The 23850-nt window shown below is 42.0% G+C and overlaps 1 protein-coding gene across 2 annotated transcripts; it reads right to left on the bottom strand.

Annotated features, from left to right (window-relative positions):
• Positions 1 to 1008: 1008 nt before the first annotated feature.
• On the bottom strand, positions 1009 to 23777 carry UTP15 (UTP15 small subunit processome component). Of its 2 annotated transcripts, none has more exons than XM_089494174.1 (13): positions 23600 to 23777; positions 21076 to 21220; positions 20578 to 20670; positions 18011 to 18195; positions 14322 to 14500; positions 13529 to 13654; positions 12400 to 12535; positions 11203 to 11287; positions 7537 to 7686; positions 5321 to 5422; positions 4200 to 4333; positions 3801 to 3859; positions 1009 to 2878 (listed from the first exon to the last, which is right to left on the bottom strand). In XM_089494174.1, exons 2-13 carry the CDS (start codon positions 21163 to 21165, stop codon positions 2685 to 2687), a joined length of 1533 nt encoding a protein of 510 aa, XP_089350300.1. In that variant the 5' UTR covers positions 21166 to 21220; positions 23600 to 23777; the 3' UTR covers positions 1009 to 2684. The 2 variants fall into 2 exon arrangements, with proteins under 2 accessions (XP_089350300.1, XP_089350295.1); XM_089494169.1 differs by lacking the exon at positions 23600 to 23777 and adding an exon at positions 22903 to 22994.
• Positions 23778 to 23850: the final 73 nt, after the last annotated feature.

Raw genomic sequence — 23850 nt, 5'->3', positions numbered from 1 at the left:
ACACACACACAAAGAGATTGACTTTAATTTCCCATTTTTCAAAAGCAGGCTGAGGAGGAAGTTGTTCCCCCAGTGTGGTGTAAAGAGCCTTGTCAGCCCTCCGTATCTATGGATTCCATGGCTTGAAAATATTTCCCCCACCCCAAAAAAATCAAAAATGGCAACTTTTATAAGGGACACCATTTCACTACCCCATTGTATATAATGAGACTTGAGAACCCATGGGTTTTGGTATCCAAAGTCAGTACTGGAACCAAACCCCAGCAGATACCAAAGGCCCACTATATACAGCTGTTCATGATCTAGGGGAAGACTCGGTGGCTCCAGTCCTCTGAAAGTTGCCTACCCTTGTTTTAGAGCAGATATACAAACTCCATAAAGATGTTGTAACTACTTTAGGTGAAGATTTTGTTCAGCTGAGACTCTAGAAGAAATTCTCAAGTTATCGTCTTCCTGCTTTCTAGAGAGAAAACTCAGTTAACTTCCTCCATGAGCAAAAGCATTATTCAGAAGCACAGAATGGAACCATTACAGCAGTAACAATTATATAATCAAGTAGACAGAGAGCACAATTTTTACTTCTGGCCCCTCTGCATTACAATAAAGACAGAGGTAGACGTTTATTCATACTCCATTAACCTGAAGGAGCTTTTTTTAACTTGTGGTGTGCTACACTGATGAAAACAATGGCCCGTTACAGACGGGCCTTTTAATACAGAGTCAGTCCGTACTAGGGTTAGGAAGGTGCAGTGCTTCTGAGTCCATACAAAATGGCGGCGCCCCATCTACATGGGGGCCGCCATGACGACATCACGACCGCGCCGCCTCTATATGGGGCGGCGCGGACGTGACATCGTCGCTCTGCGTGAGGGCGCTTAGTGCGCCTTTTGCGCAGAGCAGGAAGGAGCTCCGTTTCGCTGCTTTGCGTCGCTGGGCGCAGCCTTCAGACGGCTGCGCCCAGCAACGCAAGGGAGAAAGGGGCCAAGTGACCCCTTTCTCCTCCTCCCCAAGGACACCCCTTTCCAGGCTGCGGGGAAGCAGCCTTTTGCCGCTTCCCCGCGACTTGGAAAGCGGCGGATCGGGACCTCAGCGGCTGCCGTTCTAGCTGCTGAGGCCCCGATACCCCGGGGAAAGGGGCGGGTACAGGCCGCCACTTTTTGGCAGTCTGTAACGCACCAATGAGTTATATCCAACATTATACAAAAACACTTTTGTTCATGGATTGCCAATTTATGTTCTTCTCTCTGCATCTTTCCACACAACCCTGATATCTCCTCTGGGGAGCCATTCTATGGAGATGTAACATAAAATGTTTTTAATTTTCCCCCCTATTTTGGTATACAAATGTCTTCAGCCCAACTATTGGCAGATTGCTGATCTGAAGCACAGTGATGAGCAGACGTATATACTCATGTATCAGTCTAAAACTTTTAGTCAAAAACCTGACCCTAAAAACCTGGGTCGACTTATCCACAGGTCGAGGTAAGTACTGTAATTTAATTCTTATTTTTTTTAAAGAAACCATTCCCTGATGAAAGGCAAAAGCATAATCTGTCATGAAACAACTGGTCCCCTCTACTCTTTCATCCTTCCAGCCTTTAACATAAGCAGAAACAGTTATGCCTGCTGGAATTTTGTAGGTTCTTTGGCATTGTTTTCTGTTATTTTGTTCTTTAGATTCTGTGTTACATATGCCCCTAAGTTTTACCCTCAACTTATTCATGGGTCATAGCAAAAACCATAATTTTGGCCCAAAGTTTTGCCCTCATTTATACATGAGGTCGACTTATAGTTGAGTATATAAGGTAAGTTTAAACTTTTCACATACTTCACAATGAAACATCAGTCATAGAGTAATCATAAAAATATTGTACAAGTCTACTTGTCACTTGGCTGATTCAAATTCCTGAACAATCTTGAGTCTGCGGTTGACACACAGTTCTCATTCTTATCAGAATATAAAAGGGGATATGGAGGGGAAGAAGAAAATCAATTATCTGCTTAGACACCTGAATATTTATTTTAATCTGTTGGGATAAAAAAGAATGTAGCCAAATGCTTTGGCGACATCAAATGCTTAGAATTTAAAATTATTTTTGAAAGGAGTACATAAGTTACTATTTATTATGTACCCTTAGATACTAACAGGACAACTACATCTTGTTTTGTGGAAAATTTCAGAGTACTGCAGAACAAAACTACTAAACATCTTGTTTTCTCATATTAAAGCAGGACTGACTTACCAGAAGAAATCATCACATGTGAAAATTTTAAAATAGTTTTATGGAAAATGTGCCATATTTATTTGTTTGAATAGTAGGGGACTTAATAAATGGTTGCCATAAGCAGACAGGCAACTTGAAGGCACATGCACACTGCCAAAGAACTGGCAAAATATAAAGATCTTTGAATTATCTTACATTTAACCACAGTAGAATTGTATAAATAAAGTTCAACTTTATACAATATTTGGCAAAAACATTAACAGTTAAATAGACCCTGATGGCAATAAATTACTTCCCAAGGGCCTTTACTCTAACTGGTCACCAGTACCTTGTTTCCCTCAAAGAAATGTTGTATTTTTTATTTCTCCAGAGCAATACTTTGGGGGAAAGTATATAAATGCATCTGGTGAAAGTATGAGTCAAATGCAATGCAATCTCTGATGAAATTTGCAGTATCTTCTATGAACCATCACTTTTCTCCTCTTCCAAAGGAGTGGGCTTTTTTCTTGCCATAGTTGCAAACAATGAATCCATCATCCCCAAGACTTCCAGTAATTCTACTTGGTGTTCGATTTCTTTTTCTACAAGCTCTTGAAGTTTTAAAAACTGCTTGTCAATAATTGGAGATTGTCCAACAACTGGCATGTAAATATCTGGCAACGAAAAGAAGAAAATTAACATAACATCTGCACTTAATGGGGTTTAACATAAGTATATTAGAAGTTTCTAGTTTTACCTCTAGTAGAGCAATCCTGAGTTGGGCATGAATGAGAGGTCCACTCAGGAACCAATGCAGCATCTCAAGACCTGCTAGCACATACTTAATCAGCTGCTCACTGTTTGTCCCATTGCCTGCCTTTCCTCCATCTATTAAAATCAACAGGATGGAACAAAGGACTTTGGAAACAAAGCCACCCTGCCCCCAGAATACCCTAGAGGGAACCTACCAATGACTATTGCCAGCAGTCAAGTTATACCTGTTGACATATACATGGGCATACCTGCAGCCTCTGAGCTCAAGAAAGCTAGTGAAAGCAACACAGACGGAGAGCAAGCATGCACCTGCCCCCCCCTTTCCCATTGCTTTGGCTAGCTTGCTCAAGCAAGTTAGCCAAAGCAACTGGGAAGGAGGGTAATTGCATGCCTGCCCACCCCCACCTTCCCCATTGCTCCCAGTTAGCAAAAGCAGCCAGGAAAGATATGCACGGTCTGTCTTCCTCTTACTCCAGTCGCAGGCTGGAGAAAGCACCTCCCTGCCCTGTGCCACCTACTTGTGAGTACAGCAGTGCAGGGCAGCAAGGTGGGAGTGTCCTTTTGGCCTTGCCTCTAGAAGCACTGCCCCAGGTAATACTCCAGGCAGTCTTGCCACTGCCCAGTGGGTTTCCATGGCTAAGCAGGGATTCAAACCCTGGCTCCAAAGTTATAGTACAATGCTCAAACTACACTGCACTGGCTTTTTAAAATAAAAAAATTATTGCTACACCTTTCTCATGTGTAACCCAAACAAAAGAATGGAATTTTGGGTCATTTGATTAAAAGACAATTATTTGAATCTTGTTTAATGTTCAAACTTACCAATGATCATTTCTGCAATACTTATGAGCACAGGAGCAAATCTTTCATCTGTTATATGGCTGCAAATTAAGGCAATAAACTAGATATTAACATTTATACTCAACTACAGGAATTGTCTCATTTATGACTTACTGGAGGCTATTCTCCATCACAAAGTAAAAATACAACTATGGAAAAGCCTTGTTTCTACTTACTAAACAAAAACTAAACTTCATTTTCATCAACCAATAAAAAGTCTCTACTAATGACTGCCCTTTAACACAACAGAATTTGTTTGAGAACTTCAACAAGCTTCAGAGAAAAAAATAATCCATCCTTTTTGAACAAAACACTCATTGCACAATTCCCACTTTGAAGCACAAAATTATGGGACTTAGAAATCATAGCTCTGGCAAATACCTTATTAAAAAAGAAAGGAGCGCCTTGAGCTGTTCTTCATTTCGTCCTGCAAGTGCATTTTTCAATGTTCCTCTCCGTTTTAGGTCCTGCATGACGGCAACTGCAACTTCAGGGAAGTTTTTTTTCCCATGAGCCTAAAAATACAAAGTATTCAGCAGCACAATCTTGCAGCAAGATGGTCACATACATTTCAGCAATTCAAATCCTTTCCCAGCCCACAAAAAAGAAGTCATTTAGAATTTAATAGTTGTATTTAAAATGTATTCATGTGGTAGTTTGTGGTCTTTTGTTTCCAGTCTGAAACATTCAACCTTTTGAGGTTGTACTGCCAAGAGACAACCGGTAAACCGCCTATGACATCTGACTTCTACTCCATGTTAATTTCTTCCTTCAAATAGCCCCCATAACAAATAACAGTGGTCAGTTAGAAAGATATGAGCTGGATTCAGGAAGAACACTTAATTCTATATTACTCCTGGCCCTAGCCTTGTGAGATATGCGTAAGTATTAGAAGCATGGCTAATTAAATATTTAAAAAAACCACATGAATGTATTTTTAATTCCACACTAAAGGAGGAACTAAAGAGGCTGTCATAAAACCCCACAATCAGGAATGGGATGATGGAGAACATGCCTTGGAACCAGAAAACCCCACATTAAATCTCTAGCTTTTCTAGAAATGCTCTATCTGAAAACCTGTGGAGCTACAGCTACTCAGCATAGATAATACTGTAAGCCCATAAAGTTTGCAGGATGGAGAATTTCTCAACAATTTCTCCTTGGAATTTTGTATAGCAGTAATGACCATTACATTACATACAAAGTTTGAGGATCAGATTATGAAATATCAAACCTTTATAGATTATCAGAATAAAGCCCTCCATATCCATGGATTTTACATCCATGTATTCAATCATCCTTGGCTTGAAAATATTTAACCAAATTTTGATTTTGCCATTTTATATAAGGGACACAATTTTACTACACCATTGTATATAATGGGACTTGAGCATCCATGGATTTTGGTATCCGTGTGTGTGTGTGTGTCTTTGAACCAAACCTCAGCAGATACCGAAAGTCCACTGTAATTAGATCCAAAAGAGAACCTAATACCATCTTACCAGAAGTACTGCATCAAGAGCTTTGGAGACCTCAAAACTTCTCAAGAGCTTGTCATACTTCTTCAAATAAGTTTTTACAGGTTTACTGACAAAGAAATCCTCCTAAAAAGGGAGAACAGCAGAAAAAAAATATGATAGAGCTAAATATAGAAAAACTGCTCTTTCTGTGAGCATCACCTTATATGTACTTGTTTTGCATCTTTTCCCTGTCATGGCAATGTATAGCCGGATATGAAGAAAACAACACTTGCATACGAAATGATTACGGCAGGGGTAGGCAACCTTTTTGAGCCAGGGGTCGGGTTGCTGTCCCTCAGACAACTGGGGGGCCGAAGCTGGGGGGTGGAGCTTCCACCCTCTGGAGGCGGGTCCACGTGCCGGGGGTGGAGCTTCCACCCTCCAGGGGCGGAGCCGCATGCCGGGGGCGGAGCTTCCACCCTCCAGGGGCCAGGCCTCCTCCTCTTTGCCAGCCCCTGACGGAGCCCTAGGCCCTGTCAGAGGCCAGCAAAAAAGTCAGTGGGGGCCGCCAGTGCTGGAGGCCTCCTCCGGCAAGAAAGCCGTCGGGGGCCGCCAGCGCTGGAGGCCTCTTCCTCTTTGCCAGCCCCTAACGGGGCCCCAGGCCCCATCAGAGGCCAGCAAAAAAGTCCTAGAGGCCCACTGACGCCGCCGGAGCCCTGTTGGAGGGCCCCAGCGACGGCAACGGGCCTCCCAGAGGCCTGTTGACGCCGTCGGAGCCCTGTTCAAGGGCTCCAGCGGCTGCAGCGGGCCTCATAGAGGCCGCCGCCAATTTCCCGTGGTCGCGCGAGACTTCGCCTCTAGGGCGCCGCCATTTTGTTTCTCAAAATGGCGGTGAAGTCTCGCGCAACCACGGGAAAGGTCGCGTGAGACTCCGCCGCCATTTTGAGAAACAAAATGGTGGCGTCCGGAGCGGCGAAAAGCCACAATCGGTGGTGGCGGAAGCAGGAGTGCGCAGGGGCCGGCTGAAAGGCCTTTGCGGGCCGCATCCGGCCCGTGGGCCGGAGGCTGCCGACCCCTGGCTTACGGTAATCTACTCTGTTTCTAGATGACACTTGCCTGTGTAAGCAGGAGACATCTTAGAAGAGTTATCTTCTTTGGGAGAAAGAACAAGAAACCCCTCTTCTAAGTTTAAGTTTGATAACTCAAGGATTTTGCAAGGATTTCAGAGTTCAAACTTGCTAGCCAATTAACTGAAAGTAGCTTTTTAAATGATTATTCTAATGCAGCCTTTTCCAACCTAATGCTTTCCAGATTCATTGGACTACAACTGATCAATTAAATATAGCAGCCAAACTAATTCTCTGCAAAACATTTGTAACATAGGCGGGTTATAGACCGCCCATTTGGGGTGGTCTGCACCCGCCCCTTTCCCCGGTGTATCGGGGCCTCAGCGTGCAGAGCAGCAGCCGCTGAGGCCCTGATCCGCCGCTTTTCAGGCTGCGGGGAAGCAGCAAAACGCCGCTTCCCCGCAGCCTGAAAAGGGGTGTCCCTGGGGCTTCAAGCCCCAAGGACACCCCGCGGTGGCGGGGAGAAGAGAAAGGGGCCGCTTGGCCCCTTTCTCTTTTAGTCCGCTGGGCGCAGCCGTCTGAAGGCTGCGCCCAGCGGACTAAACCAAGAAGGAGCTCCGAAACGGAGCTCCTTCCTGCTCTGTGTTCAGGGAGCACTAAGCGCCCTGGCGCGGAGCAAGGACGTCACGTCCGCGTCACCCCGTCTAGAGGCAGCGTGGCCGTGACGTCCTCACGGCGGCGGCCATATGGAAGGGCCGCCGCTGTTTAGTGCGTGACGACCACGCACTAGGGTTAGGGCGGTGCGGAAGCACCGCTCTTTTGTAACCCTAGTGCGTGCTCGTCACGCACTAAAGTGCCGGTCTGTAACCGGCCTGAGCCTATTAAGAACTAACATTTAGTAGCAGAAACATAAAGCATAAAGACTATAAGCACCAAAAAGCTGGAATACATAACTCCTGTAGTTATATTTTCTCTACTTATAACCATGTAACACATGATACAATGTGACTAAATTCAGACAACTGAAATAAAATTCATTTTGTACAACCACATGATGAATTTGTAATCCCTTATCTAGCAATGTGATAAAGCACCTTCACATTGGTATTATGTCTAATTAATAGTCTTCCCAGCTAGATTTTGAGTTGCAAACACAAGACAGAATTCCTCAGGGCATGCTTTTCTCCATACCTCCTTTGGCATATAGCTTCGTCCTTTCACAAAGGTTCTGTAAACAGGCCTTCTCCTCTTGTTCAAAAGCTCTTTTGCTCCTTCACGCTTCCGATGTTTAACATTGAGTATTCCATTTGTCATGCCAACAACAAGAGTTTCATCCTCAGGCTAGAAAGGGGGAGGGGGAATGATGAGAATTATAGTTCAGCGCATATTCATGGTGAGACCATTTCCATTTTGCAAGAGAAATACCTCATAGGAAAAAAAATGATTCTAATATGACCTTCTGAGCAAACTTATGCATGTAGGCTCAGGTCTCAGCAGAAACAATTCCTAATCAATTTAGCTTCTTGGAAGAGTTATTACCAGACTTGTTAAATAAGGTTCATATTTACCGCTGTGCTTTCTAAGAGAAGTAGGCTTTTAATTTACATGTCACATTATCTTTACTAAAAGGTAAGTGATGAGATTCTGCACTGAGAGACATATCTATTGTCCAAAACACACTGCAGACATAATCCAGTTTGAGACCGCTTTAAATGCCCTGACTTAATGCTAGGGAATTCTGGGAACTGTAGTTTTGTAAGACATTTAGCATTCTCTGTCAGAAACCTCTATGTGTCACAATAAACTACAAATCCCTCTGCAATAAAATAATGCTAGTAATAGTATGCAAACCAATGACGTTGCAAGGCATAGCCTTCAGTATATCACAAGTGATAACAAAGCTCTGGGTAGGAAGCTGAAAGAACTTGATGGACATCTTGTCATTTTGTCTCTCCTCCCAGGTGAAGGACACAGCCCAGGAAGGGAGAGAAGAGTGGAGGTGAATAGCTGGCTCCACAGATGGTACTACCAGGAACGATTTGGCTTCTTGGACCATGATCTGTGGTTACAGGAAGATGGACTTCTGTAAGACCTGAAAAAGATGGGATAGAGTGGTTTCCTGCTGCTTCAGGGGCACGACATGCACACAATGCATGCTCCCAGAGTGGCCGGAAGCTGGCCTGAGGTGACCTAAGGTGACCCAGGGCCACTGGCAAAAGGAGCATGGAAAAAGGAAATGGCAGCCCATTAAGGACCACGACGGCAGCCCCCTTTAAGAGCAGGCTGTGCAGTTGTGCATTCCCCAAGCGATCGTGGGTGGAGTGGTCTCTGACTACTTTTTCCTCCCTGTCTGCTTGAACCCTAAGTGATGGGTTGCACCTCACAGCAGCAGGTAGGAACATTTTTGCTAAGTCTCACAAAAATGATCTGAAGGGCTTTAAACTAAGTTCTGTGGTGGAGGGAGACAGTATTCTTGAGGGCTTTGAGCTCTGGACACAGGCTATCTTGTTGTTGTTATTAGCTGCCCTCATGTTGACCTCAACTCATGGCGATCCTGTGTATGAGACATTTCCAAGTCCTCACATTCCTGCGCTGCTCTGCTCACATCTTGTAGACTTTCCCTAATTCAGTCTAGCCATCTGGCTTGCTGTCTTCCTCTCTTTCAATTGCCTTCTATCTTTCCTAGCATTATTGTTTTTCCTAATAAATCATGCCTTGTCATGACATGGTCAAAGTACAACAGCCTCAGTTTGAATATCTTGGCTTCCAGGGAGCTTTCAGGCTTGATCTGTTCAAGGACCCATTTGTTTGTCTTTTTGGCCATCCAGGGTATTGTCAACACTCTTCTCCAGCACTTCATTTCAAATGAATTGATTTTCTTATTTGTTTTCTTCACTGTCCAAGCTCTCACAACCATATATGATGATGGGGTATACAATGGGTTGGATGATTCTGTCTTGTCTAGTTCTTTCATTGCTACCTAGTCTCAAAGGTGCTACAAGATCTCTCTACATACTTTCCATTCCTAGACTTCTTCTTGATTGTAGTCTCTGTTCTGATCAATGTTTGATCCTTCATTACCTAAAGTGATTGTATGTAGATCCTCCATGGTCATTATTTTTGTTTTCTTTATGTTCACCACCAAGCCTTTGCACTTTCTTCCTTGACCTTCCTTAGTAATTGTTCAAAGTCTGTGATGTTTTCCGCTAGTAGTATGGTGCCATCTGCATATCTTGCACTCTTGATATTCCTTCTTATCTTCATTCCTACTCCTTCTGTATAGTTTATGAAGCACATGCTGATTTTCATAAAAAAATTCCTTGGTGCACTCCACTAGCCATCATATGTTTACTATGTGACCCTTAGTACCTCTGCCATTCCTGAACTCCACTCGGACCTCTGATTTCTCTCTCCAATTTTAAGCATAATTTTGCTTGCGTAGGACATTAATGCTATGGTCCTATAGATGCTGCAGTCTTCTGTATCATTTTTAGTAGATGGGGATAAATATTGAACATTTCCAGTCTGTTGGCCACCGTTTGGTTTTCCATATTTGTTAGCATCTTTCAGTTAAAACTGGAGTTAATACTGTGTGTGGATTGTATCAGTTCCAGTGGAATATCAAATGTTCCTGGTGATTTATTCTTCCCAATTTCTCTCATTGCTGCTTTCACCTCACTTTCTAACATTTGGGATTCATCTTTGTATGTTTCTTCATTCCATGTGTCATTCATTTCTTCATCTGTTTTATATAGCATTTCTGTGTATTGTAATCAACAATTTTTTATTTCCTTGTGTCTTGCAGTATGTTCCTCTTCTTATCATAGAGCATTCCGGCCAAAAGAATGAATACTGATGTGGCTGCTAACAGCATTTTTTTAAAAAAAATCCACTTGCTCCTTCCATGGTGGTATTACAAATAATAAGGCATTTAAAGCAGCCTGATTAAAAGAATTCAAGCGTAGCCCCATATAAGGACTGGGCAACTTGTCACCAGTCAAATATTGTAGGCATATACCTACCATCATTCCATGGCTAGGACTGGAGGGAGTTACTATCCAAAAACATCTGAACAGCCAAACATCCCACATCACTGTTCCTATAAGGTGCAATAGCAGAGTACAGTTTACATGGAGTGTGGCTAAAGTGGGTTTTGTTCCTCCATGGCAGACTTAACCACCCCAACAGTGCAGTCTCAAGTGGAGGCAATACTAGTACAATTTAGAGAAAACACTTAATGGACATTGCACTATTAACAATCAATAAAGCATGCCACATCCAATGACTATTGCACCTGCCCACCCCAGTGCTTTCGCAACTCTGGTGCGGTACAGACTGCCCCAAATGGGTGGCCTTTTCTCGCCAGATTGGGGCCAGTGCAGCCTCGCTGGCAGCCCTGCGGCCCCAATCCGCCATTTTCCGTGGTGTGGAAAAGGGGTGTCCTTGGGGCTTCATGCCCCTGGACACCCCAGGAGCCATGAGGAGAATGGTCCCATGGCCATGTGGTTGCCACAGGAACGATTCGCTCCCAAAAAAGGAGCTCAGTTTCGGAGCTCCTTTCCACACCGCTGGAGAGGCGTGATAAACGCCCTCCAGTGGCATGATGTCACACACTGCGTGTGTGCTGCGCGTGTGACGCTCCGACACGTGGGCAGGTCAGCACAATCATGGCGGCCCCCACATGTACTAGGGTTAGGAAGTATGTGGTTGGTGCGCACTCCCTAACCCTAGTATCGGCGCGAGTACACCGCTTTATGGCGGTCTGTACTGCACCTCTAAGTGCTTTTGATTGGCAAGTCACAATATTCTTAAAATTATGATAGAAACATTACTTACAGGTTTTATTACAGTACTTACTGCTAATGCAAGACTGAGAATTGATGCTTCATAGTTAAAGCTGTGAACAACCTTGTACGAAGTTGTACTGTAAACCTTGACATGCCTGCAAACAACAGAAACAAAATAGTGAGTTCAAAGTGGAGCTCTAAAATATTTTACAGAAATCTGACTCTTAAGAAGGCTGAAAGAGTATAAAAAGTAAGTTGGTGAAAATACTTTTTTTAAAAAAAAAATGTAATATGGAATAAAGATTACCAGGATGTAATCCTGCATCAACTAACTTAAATTATTATAACCTGGAAACAGTTACACTGCTCTCACCCTGAAAAAAACAATCACAAGAGGAGGAAAAGTGATTTTCCTATAATTTATAAAAGTGGGCTTACTTAGGTATCTCTCAGTTTATTAGAATTTATTAGAAGCTGTACATGAAATTATTAAAACAGCCAAATGACTGAGCCAAGAAATTTCTTGAAGAGTTCTGCTAAGCGCTCAGGCTGAGGCCTTCCTTCCCCTGCAACACCTACCACAACTCCCCATATTGATCCAGTGGATCCCAAAAAGGCTCTGGAGCAAATATAGGGGGACACAAGGGTTGGTGAAGGAGAAGGAAAGTGAAAACAGCCTACTCCCCCTGTGTTGTATGATGATGTACTCTGCAGGTTCTGAAAGATCAAAAGAACCCTTCTGTTCACAGAAGGCACAATCCAAGCCATCATCTAAGTTTAACCCAAACTCTACCTAAAAGCCTGATAAAGCTGTGTATGGCATGCACCTGCCTGGGAGTAAATCCCACTACGCACAGCAGGACATACACATGAGCAGACATAGTCAGAATTATACTGCAGTGTACATCATGCACATGAAGCATATGTGATCATAATTAACTCCATTTCCTATAATCACGTTTAAAACAAGAAAAATATAAGGCACTGAAGCATCCTCTACTGACTACCAGAAATCTTTCACAGCTAGGTCTTTGAAATTCCCCATGTGCTACCCAAACTTTCAAACTTAATCCTTTGCTTTTTCTAAAGTGCAAAAGAGAGAGACTCTGTGCAGATGCACACTCATATTATTGGGATGCTGCTATGTTATATGCTACATTTCATATTTTGGAGTTGTAAATCATAAACAGTGCATAAACAGTTCTGTGTATGGAATAGCTCAATTACATGGAATCCTTTCTAGAAAAGATTTGAAGTTAATACAAACCTGTCCAAGGACCCAGACAGCAGCCTCTGTCCAGAGCTACTTAGACACAAACAGGTTACAGTCTTATGGTGGTTTCTCAAGGACACTAGCAACTGCCCTCCTTTAAGCATGTCCCAAACTTTGACGTACCGACCACCTATAAGAAAAAGGAGAAGTGCTTTTTCTTTGCAAACTGACACTTAGAAGGAATACCCTTGATGAAGCAGAAGCCATGCAGGACTCACCCAAGAAAGTTACTAATGATAAACCATGCATATGAAGTAAGCAAGCAGGTTCTCTCTCTTGTTCAGCTTAAACTTGCTCTAACTCAACATGATGAGATGAAATGGGGAAGGCCATGATTGTTTGCACATTCCATCCGCACCTTTCCCATTCTATTTTGGAGAGCTGGGAGACCTTCCAAAACAGTTCTGAGATTGGGATGTAATGTAATGTAATGCACAGGAGAAATCGCCAAAATTGCCTCTCACCCCATTCCACTAGCAGACGCATTCCAGGGAAGGTGCAATAATTGAATACAAGTCTGCCAGAATGATGTATAGATGAAGAGGGATGGAGCAAATTGAATGACATGTGTCCACAAAGGCCTTTGCATACCAATACTTGTGCATATTGTGAATTGTCAGATGCTTTGCCATCCTCTCCCTCCCCATTAATAGGCAGAAAGAAAACAAAGTATGCATTCAGCCCTCCATATCCATGAGTTTTTTTATCCACGGATTCAAGCATACATGATTTCAAAAAATATAAATTCCAACACCATTTTACTCTGCGACTGTATTTAACAGGACTTGAACTTCCACAGATTTTTGGTATCCATGGGGGGTCCTGGAACCAAACCCCAGCGGATATCAAGTGCCCACTGTATTAGGTCCTGGTGGGCTAACTACCTCCTGAGAAGGCACAAGTTGAGAAGGCCTCTCTTCAAAGTTACATTCCTCAAAATTCTGAAACATAACTCTTCATGAATGATGCAGAAACTATAGCAATACTCTTTTGCCAATGCTGTCCATTGTGTCAAATCAGTTGCAAGGAGGAAAATAAGTATTTACAAGATGGAATTTTTTAAAAAAAAACCTAGATGTACATTAGGAAAGGAAGGGGAGACACTACACACTGTATGCTATACCTGCAGTCACAAGAAGAGCATCAGAAGGAAAAAGATTAACACTCTCAATTGGCTGCCCATGTTCTATCGTCATCACACTTTTTTCTGTCCGAGTATCAAAGAGTTTCACAGTGTGATCATATGAACCTAGAAGGTATTCCAGAGAAAGAATCCAAAACTTTAACATATGTCATGTCAATGTTGATACATCACTCAGAACAAAAACAGAATATATATCAGTATAAATGAAAAACTACTGGCATCAGATAATGACCAACGCTTACATCCCTCTTCATGGGAACTAATAATGTAAAACATGACTCTCTGGGATGTATACCCCATTTATTCAAGCATGGTACTTGATGCCCAAAACTATTCTGTGAGCAAAAAGAAACACAAACTACTCATTTAATAAAAGAGGAGTGCAACTGTAACGTTTGCATTTTGAAATAATTTATTTTACTATTTCAATCAAAGAAGTGAGTTTAGTAGTTCATTTCTCACCCAACTCAGAATACAATTATATGTCACTGTGATGCCTTACCATTAGATGAGCAGTATAACACTATGAAGGTAAGAAAATAAAATGAAACACAAGCTAGAAAAAGAATTCTAGAAAAAGTGTTCTGCCAGCAACAATTTTTTTTTAAAATCCAGTCTTCCAATTAACCAATGAAACTTTAAGAATGTGCAGACTACAGAGGGAAGATCAGTAAAGCCCAGTAGTGAAAGCAAATCTTTTGTGCCAAAACTGCAATATCTACCAGACAAAGTATTCAGGAAACCAATTTGATATGAACAATAAACTACAAACCTGTTACAAAGAGATCTGCATTCAGTTTACTTGTGCAGGCACATCTTACATAATCTGTGTGTTCTTTGTAGGAAATTATTTCTGAGGAAGATGAAATGTCCCACACCTTTGCTGTGTAGTCATCTGCTCCAGATACTATACGGTACTTATCAGAGAGAAAGCCCACAACATGCACAGCCCTGCAAGCCAAGATCGAAAATAGTCCAGATGAGACCCTTGCATCACGTAACATAAGTAAACAAATTTCATATTAATCTATATTACCCTACATAAGCATAATAAATGCCCAGTAAGGGAATAAGAAACTATACTCAGAAGTGTTCTAGCTAAATGAAGGAGCCTTAAAGACTAAATTGCTGTAGGTGGAAAGCCTCATTGCATATAAATAGGCATTGTGATGAAACCACTCAAAGAGCCAAATGATATTTCCTATTTTTGAACACTGGGCAGATGCACCAAAATGATTCACGTGGGACCAAAGTCCTGTTAACTAAGTTAACTTCTCATTTAAGCATGTTATCTACGGTGAACAACTGTTGGGAGCCAGAGGGCTGCATTTGTTTGAAGGATGCAACCTGAGTCAAGCTTGAGCTCTTTCGCTGGTATTGAACTCGCAACCTTATAGTTTTGAGTGAGTGGCTGCAGTACAGGCATTTAACCACTGCACCACCAGGGCTACTTTCCTCACACTTGATCTAAAAGAAACCGAGTAGCATAGTATAATAAACAAGAATACAAATTGCAAGCCATGTAGCCTCTAGTTCAAATATAAATTCAGCACTAAACAGCAACTCACCTTTCATGTACATCCATTACAACACAGGAAAACCAACTCACCTTATCTTTCATACTGTTAAAAGGATTCTCAAGAAAACACATACTGTACACTTTACCACTATTGCTATATAAATGTGAAAGATCATTGAAATTAAGGTCTGATTTTTAGACGCAATTGTTATTATCTGTCACCAACTTCCAGCTTTGGAAATGTCAGTTTTGCATTACAAGTTCCTAAGATCACTGAACTACCAGCCATGCCAGCTAGAGATATCAGAGATTTGTATTTTGAAAAGTACCATTTCAGTTAAACTGCATGACTGTGATAATAAATACAGTGGACCCTTATATGCTGGGGTTTGGTTCCAAGATCCCCAGTGGATAACAAAATCCGTGTATGCTCAAGTCCCATTGAATATAATGACATAGCAAAATGGTGTCCCTTATAAAAAATGGAAAATCAAGGTTTGATATTTGAAATTCATACTTTTTTTGAACATTTTCAAACTGTGTATGCTTGAATCCGTGTATAAAAAATCCGTATATAAGAAGGGCTGACTGTATTAGTACTTCCAGCCACTGTGGAAATACTTCCTTGGTATTTCAATAAAGAAAAATATATACACACACACACATATACAGTTGATCTCTCTTAATGAAGTGTGTGGAAAGACCTATTCACATAGGTACTCTGAAGTGACTAATAAATTGAAAATCATGGCTGAGAGCCTGCATCAGAGGCTACGATGTATAACTTTATGGTGACCGAGGTACATCATTGACACAATATACAACTGTGCCAGTGAATTGTGATAAAGCACAACAGGATACTTCTCAAGATGTCCTGTTCTGCGTTAGGGGTTTACATTGCACATGAAGACACACTGCTGGCTCCACTTGAGCAACGGTCCCAATAGCATAGCTACATCTCTGCTCTCCTTTTCCTGAGAATATGAGATTTTCACAATGGCACAATTCAACTTTACATCATCATAAGTCAATTTATAATGACATAGCTTCCCAACAGAATGCCAGTCCATATTTTAAAAGGCTACGATCCAAGAAAGCACAGTAGGAGGTGCAGATTACAAACAGCTTGACTGCTGCACATATATACAAAAGGACTAACAATAAATAAGGTATTTATTTATTATAAATATTTATTAATAAATAAATAAATAAGTATAATATTAAGTACAATAATAATAAATAAATAATATGATATGATATAAACCACAATTCAAGAGGGATATTGACAAGCTGGAGTGGGTCCAGACTAGGCGACCAAAATAGTGAAAGGTCTGGAAACCATGCCCTATGAGGAGCACTTTAGGAGGCTAGGTACATTTAGGGTGGGGAAGAGAAGGTTAAGAGGGTGACATGATAGCCATGAAAGGATGTCATACTAAAAATTGATCAAGCTTGTTTTCTGCAGCTCCACAGATTGGACACAGAGCAATGGATTCAAACTACAGGAAAACAAAGTCCACCAAAATGTTAAGAAGGACCTCCTGACAGTAAGAGCTGTTTGACAGGTGAACACACTACCCCAAGTATGATGGAGTCTCCTTAGGAGGTTTTTAAACAGAGTCCAGTTGGCCATCTGTCAGGAGTGCTTTGACTGTGTATTCCTGCATAGCAGGAAGTTGGAATGGAGGGCCCTTGTGGTTTCTTCCAACCCTTATGTTTCTATAATGCTATAATTAGACCATATGTCACCAACAGATAAAGTGCAACATGCAAATTTCCTTATTTTAATAAGAAAATGTAATTTTGATACTGCTTGCAGAACTAAATACTCAGATTTCTTCTCCCCAACTCAAATAAAAATAATAATGCAGCACAGACTGCATTTACACAACACAAGCCATGCTTTTGAACTATGAGAACAAACCACAAGTTAAACTGCACTGGCATGACACAATTTTCATGAGATAGTCCCTGACTTTGGCACCTTACAGACCGCCCGAAACTGCACGGCTCCCTCGCGCAACAAAAAGAAACTACAAAATGCAGCTTCTTTTTGCGGCGCCATTATGAATACTGTATAGCTAAACACTGGTCATTTGTTTTTTAAAAACCTTTTAGGCTACCTGAATTTTTCTTTAATTTATTAATCTCTGTAATTTGTGCTGTGTGTATTTAGTAAAGACATAAATCACACATTAAATTCTGCTACAGAAGTATTTCATTTACAACTAAAAACAAGGCAACTTACTGAAAAAAATCTGGGCATATAAAAAGCTTAAGGACATGCTGAGACTCCTTAGCTGTCAAATCTTCCACACTGACAGGGCATGGAACAATAAATATCTTCAGAAGAAGTGATCCCAAACACCCCACTTCCAAATCCCAGCTGGCTGGTGTCCACACGGAGGAGTATGACATAGTAAATTCAATTCGAAATAGAAACCACATGCTTCATGATTACAAAATACCATTTTTAATCCATTTTATGTATTTATTCTGGAGGATAGAAATAACACTTTGTAGAACAGACCTAGTAGTTGAGAAAATTGCAGTAGAGATTTAAATTGCTACATCACATTTACAGTGTAAGAGTAAACACACATAGAGGACAGCCAGCACAGTGTTGTGGTTTGAGCCTTTCACCATGACTCTGTAAATCAAGGTTTGAATCCCCCTCAGCTACTCAAACCCACTGGGTGACCTCAGGCAAATCACACTTTCTCAGCATCAAAGGAGGGCAAGGGCAAATCCCCTCTAAACAAATCTTGTTAAGCAAACTCTGCAATAGACTCATTTTAGGGTTGCCATAAGCCAGACTTGAAAGCACATAACAAATCTGCTTTGGAATGGTTTCTCTGATGCCAGCTGATGGAAATCCTTTAGCGTAAATTTGCAATTTGAAACTGTAATCCACCCATTTAAATAAAACTACATGTTCTTACTTAGTGTGGCCATCAAACTGTCTCAGTGCTGCTCTTCCACTGATGTCAAAGAGTCGAACACTGCCCTCTTCACTGCCAGCAGCCAGCAGCTTCCCATCATCTCGGTACGTAGCACAATAAGCTACATCTTTGAAGCGAGAAAATGTTTTGACTGGTTCTTGTGAATATCGGCCATAAATGTGAATCTAGAACAAAAAGAAACACATATGTTGCCATAATGAACTATATATAAAAAAGACAAACTAAGAGGCATTTTTGATTCAAGAACTCTATATAGCGCTGGACCAGAATCACATACTGCTTAGAGAAGGCCTGACAAGGATAGTGTTAGAAGAAAATGAATCAGCATCTGTTGGTATGTACCCTGAGATGTACAGCAATCCTCTCTAGAATTCCCTCTGAATGAAACCTGGAATGATCAGTGTCTGTAAGGTAAACAGAATGGAGAGCTGCACTCCCACGCAATGTTAGGACACATCTGAGGATCCCACACCCATCTGGGCTGAATGGCAGAGATTTAAGCCATGCTTCAGCTCTGGATTCTTGCACTGGCAGCAGACTGAACTAGATAAGTCTTGGGATCCCTTCCAATGTGATGCAGAGAGAACTAAAGCTCTCTCTGTACCTGGGGTTTTGTTCCTCTTAACAAGTTTCCCCGGCTAAGAGGAGGATAGCACGAAAGGAGCTAATGAAGTGAACTTAATCGCCTGGTTGAAGAATTATATTAGAAATGCTTTTATAAACTGTTTGTGGTCATGATTTTGGGTAAGACTAGAATGATTTGAGATCTCAATAGAAGCTAGAATTTGGCTTTTGCAAAGACTAATCTCAGAATGAGCAATTCTTGCATAAGATTGTTTTGAGAACACTGTGCTATTAGATAAGGTTGAATATCCTGAACAGAAGAGTATAAACAATGTCACAATGAACTAGAACAATTTCTGCTATTTCAAAATGCATAGACATGTTCATTTGCTAACACAATAGAAATTATGTACAAATGTAGATAATTTGCAATCAGGGGTGGGGTACGACTTTGGAGGTTTGGTTTTCCTGTATTGTGCTTGTGTATAAAACCTGCTGTAAAGAATGTTCATGGTCTCTCTTGCAACTTTTGGGCAGGAGGGTCCCGGCCGTAATAAAACTGTGCCTTCTGTGACAGTGGGTCTGCTTGGTTATTTATCCCAGCCAGTGGTTTCTGCTACACTAACCTAACTTTTCTAAGGAAAGAATTCCAAAAAGCAGCCACCAAGAAGGCCCTCTCCTGTGATCCTACCAGATGTAACTGTGAAAGTGGTAGAACTGAGAGATGAGCCTCTTCTAAAGGTATCAGTGCTTGGGCAGTTTCATACAAGAAGATATAATACTTCAGATAACCAAAGGCTTTCTTCACCAGCTGTAGCACAAACAGACATTTCTTCTAAAGCAGAAGCAGGATATTAGGTTAGGCAAACTCAATACAGCTTCATAATGACAAAATTTTACAGAGTTGGCCAAACTCTGGGAGGCCAAGGGCCATTTTCCTGCTCCTGGACTAGCAACCTCCACTTGAAACAAAGGCGGGTTACAGACCGCCATTAAAGTACGCGCAGAGCTTCCGCACCCCCCTAACCCTAGTACGCGCTCCGCACACACAAAATGGTGGCGGCCGTTCCACACGGCCGCCACCATGATGGCGTCACGAACGCGCTGCCTCCAAACGAGGCGGCGCGGACGTGACACCATCGCTCCGCGCGAGGGCGCTTAATGCGCCCTTTGCGTGGAGCAGGAAGGAGCTCCAAAACGGAGCTCCTTCCTGGTTTGCATCGCTGGGTGTAGCCTTCAGACAGCTGTGCCCAGCAACGCAAGGGAGAAAGGGGCCAAGCGGCCCCTTTCTCCTCCTCCCTGCCGCCGTGGGGTGTCCTTGGGGCTTGAAGCCCCAGGACACCCCTTTCTAAGCTGTGGGGAAGCGGCCTTTTGCCACTTCCCCGCGGCCCGGAAAGCAGCGGATCGGGGCCTCAGCGGCTGCCATTCTAGCCACTGAGGCCCCAATACACCAGGGAAAGGCGCGCCTACAGGTCTGTAACGCGCCAAAGTAACCAAAAGAATACTTCCAGTTTCAAAATAAGTCAACCCTCCATTATCTACAGATTCTGCATCCACGGATTCAGCCATGTATGGCTTGAATGTGTGTGTATTTAAATCCCCCCCAAAAAAACAAAGCCTGATTTTGCCATATCCTATAGGAGGAATCTTTTTGTGATGCCAATATATATAATGGGACTTGTGCATGTACAGATTTGGGTATCTAAGGGAGGTCCTGGAACCAAACCCCAGCAGATACCAAGGGCGCACTGTACTACTTCCAGTTTTGGAAAAGTGAACACATGATTCTCTGTTTAAAACCAGAAGGGTGATGTCTTTTTCAGAAGAGAATTGTTCTCCCTGGAGATGAATTCTCTTGTTTTGGGGCAAGTCTTAACACATATAGGCTCTAGGCTACAAAACCACCCCAGGATATAGGAGCAGGCTGTGAAAAGTCACTACTGTAAATGTTAAGGAAACCAAAGTTTTATTTCCATCCTTACCCTTGATGAAGCTGTGACAGCATAGTTATAGGGAGGAACTGGAGAAAAGTCTATTTTATTCACTGCACCGAACTCCTTTATTTGAATGGGGGCCTTTTGAAACAAGAAGTACAATTTAAGCATTCCATTGACAATATTTTCTTTACAAAAAGACAGAAACAAGCCAAAAGATATTTTTAAATTATAGACATTGCAAACATTATTTTAACAAATATTTAGTGCTGTAAAATAGCAGTAGCACTGTTGCACAAACATATCTACAGAAATAAAATTCAATCATCATACATTGTTGAAAGAATAGGAAAAACTGCCGCTTAAATAAGTGTTCAAGACAGCAAATGTATTTTAATAAACTACTGTTGTTTGTAATACATGGGAGTCCAAAATTGTAATATAAAGTTCAGATGCACCCCCTTTAATATCACAGTCATCAGATATTGAAGACTGAGAAAATAACCAGATGTAACAGTCCTAATCCCAGTAATGATGTATTGTTACCTTGTAATGCTTCCAGTACAAAGTATCCTTGGTTATTTTCTCACCAAGTTTTGGGTAAGCTGGGACTACAACAGGTTTGTAGCTAGCCATTTTTTCTTAAATACAACTTCAAGCAATAAAGTTTAATCTTCCAGTCTTCCACTTCCTAAAGCAAAAGTGAATAAGAGGTTTTGAAATAAAGAAAACAAGATGCACTAAATACTGAAGACATTACGTATTATTATTATTATTATTATTATTATTATTAACCTTTATTATAAAGAGCTGTAAATTTACACAGCGCTGTACATACAATCTTTTAGTCAGACGGTTCCCTGCCCTCAGGCTTACAATCTTACATAATACCTTATTTTTTTAAAAAAACTAGTAAAGCACATACTTTAAGTTTTAACACAGTTCATTTATGATTTGCTACCACCATAATCTAAAACAGATTCCCTTACTTTTGACAGATGATAGATTTCAGCAGTAATCTACCTGTTCAGCCTCATCTAAAAATTATTTATTTATTATATTTATTTGTAACCCGCAAAGCTTGCAGGATCACTGTAAAAGAAACATATCTGGGGAGAATAATCACTGACAGGAACAGAAGAGGAAAAAGTGATCAAATAACAGCAGGTCAACACTGGCTACATACATGCTGGACTGTCCATTAAAATCTGCCCGCTGAATCTTAGCAAACATGCTTAGCATTATGACTGACAAGGAACATGTATTCCAATTTGAAAAGTCACAAACAAGACTCCAGTTTGCATATGCGTGCCTTCGTTTCATCTGTCGACTTATGGCAACCCCATGAATTTCACAGCATTTTCTTGGACAAGGCATACTCAGAGGTGGTTTTGCCAATTCCTGCCTTTGTAATATAGCCTACAGCGCCTGGTGTTCATTGGGTGTCTCCCATCCAAGTACTAACCAGAGCTGACCTGGCTTAGCTTCCAAGATTAAACAGGATCTGATGCCTTTGGCCACTTTTATAAAGTGCAGGACAACACAACAGCCCCTGTGCAAAGAACAAGACATCTGATCGGGTTTGTTATATGAAATGGAAAGCCCAGAAAACCCTGTCATAGGCTTGCCTTAGCGTCATCACAATCCGAAACAACGTCAAGGTGCACAAGAACGACAACAAAGTTTAATATTAGTTACCTAGAGTGTATTTTTAAAGAAAGACAAGACAAGTACATGTTCCCATACAGTGTGAACACAAAGGTCCAAAACACACTGCGGAAATAATCCAGTTTGAGACCGCTTTAACTGCCCTGGCTGAGTGCTAGGGGATCCTGGGAATCGTGGTTTACTGTGGCATCAGAACAATCTGACAGAGAAGGTTAAATGCCTGACAAAAGGACAGCTGCCAGGGCTCCCTAGCACTGAGCCAGGGCAGTCAAGGCGGTCTCAGACTGGATTATTTCTGCAATGTGCTTTGCAACTATCTGGTTAAAACGAAACCATCATCCTTCTAAGGCAACAGATAGGTCTGGGTCTTTTTTTCTATAACCTCAACGAAGTCAACCAGAACAGCGGGAGGTGGGTGACTTCTGCAGTGTCGTTTAGGCCATAGGCTTTGGGAATTGCCGCTTATTGTGGGGGAATACTAAAACAAATGGCAGTACTTGCCCACAGAGAATCATTCGGTAATACTTGCCCAACAATTGCCCAGTCTATGCCCCAATGATTCCCTATGGGCAAGTATTCCCCAATGATCTTAGCAGAAGCAGGGCTGTACGAAGAGGGAGGGCTTCCCCGTCTCCCTGGGACAGAATAGCACTTGCCTTCCTCCGCAGCCCCTCCCTGGTTCTCCAACCGGGGCCCCTTCCTCACCTCACAATCCTACTTTCTCCGCCTCTGCAATCACGTTGCCTCCTAAGGAAGCCGCCATCACAGCACCGGGTTTCCGAGTAGACGTACTACGTCATCAGGACGCGACTGCTGGCTCTAATATGGGCGCGCCCTCACGAGTCAACCCCCTTTACTCATAGAGATAGGAAAAGTAGAGTCATATGCCGCGGCTCTGGAAAGTACGGCTGGAGTCCCAACTCGGCCATGGAGTGACCTTGGACAAAGTCACACTCTCTCAGCCTCAGGGCAAAGCAAGGGCAAGCCTTTGAACAAATCTTGGCAAGAAACTCCCAGGATAGGTTCGCCTTAGGGTCGCCTTAAGTCAGAAATGAATTGAAGGCAGACAACCTCAACAAACCACAACCAGCACCATTGTCCAGTGCTCCGTCGCTACTGAGGCTTTGTTTAAAGGCCTTTCAATTGATAGAAGGTGAAAGAGGAAAAGGGGGTGATGTGGGGAGGTGGAAAGAGCCTCGGAGGATGGGAAAGGTCAGGAGCGCCTTTATCACAGGTTTTAGAAATAATTTGACGACACTATTCATAATAATAATAATAATAATAATAATAGATTTCATTTATATCCCCCCTTTCCAAAGGATCAAGGCGGGTTACAAGAAAATACATAAGCAAATACATAACAAGTACACGACTAAAAATTACATGTCCCCTTATCCCTTACCTTAAAATACCAAAATCATAATTACAAATTAATTGCCAGAGCTCCGCGAAAAGGCAATGGGAATTCTGGGATTTGTAGTTTTGTGAACTACTTAGCCTTAATTGTCAGGGAGCTCTGGTGCCCCACCAAACTACAAATCCCAGAATTCCATAGCACTGAGCCATGGAAGTGAAAGAGTGTGTGTGTGTGTCAAACTGCTTCGTTAACTGAAGCGTGCCTGGATTGGCCATGGCCTCATGTTGTGCTTCAGG

The sequence above is a fragment of the Sceloporus occidentalis genome, unplaced genomic scaffold, assembly GCF_023333645.1.
Source record: "Sceloporus occidentalis isolate IW3139 unplaced genomic scaffold, rSceOcc1.0.p SCAF_1, whole genome shotgun sequence".
NCBI classification, from domain to species: Eukaryota; Metazoa; Chordata; class Lepidosauria; order Squamata; family Phrynosomatidae; genus Sceloporus; species Sceloporus occidentalis.
The sequence above is the reverse complement of the archived record's forward strand: the minus strand, read 5'-3'. Positions and strand labels throughout refer to the sequence as shown.

What these genes read in the sequence shown, in the direction of transcription:
- UTP15 (XM_089494174.1), bottom strand. Translation starts at nt 21,165, where the DNA reads ATGGCTAGCTACAAACCTGTTGTAGTCCCAGCTTACCCAAAACTTGGT. An exon ending in TGTACTGGAAGCATTACAAG is followed by an intron (nt 20,671 to 21,075) that starts GTAACAATACAT and finishes TTGTTTCAAAAG; the next exon opens with GCCCCCATTCAAATAAAGGA. An exon ending in CTGTCTGGGTCCTTGGACAG is followed by an intron (nt 11,288 to 12,399) that starts GTTTGTATTAAC and finishes TGTTGTTTGCAG; the next exon opens with GCATGTCAAGGTTTACAGTA.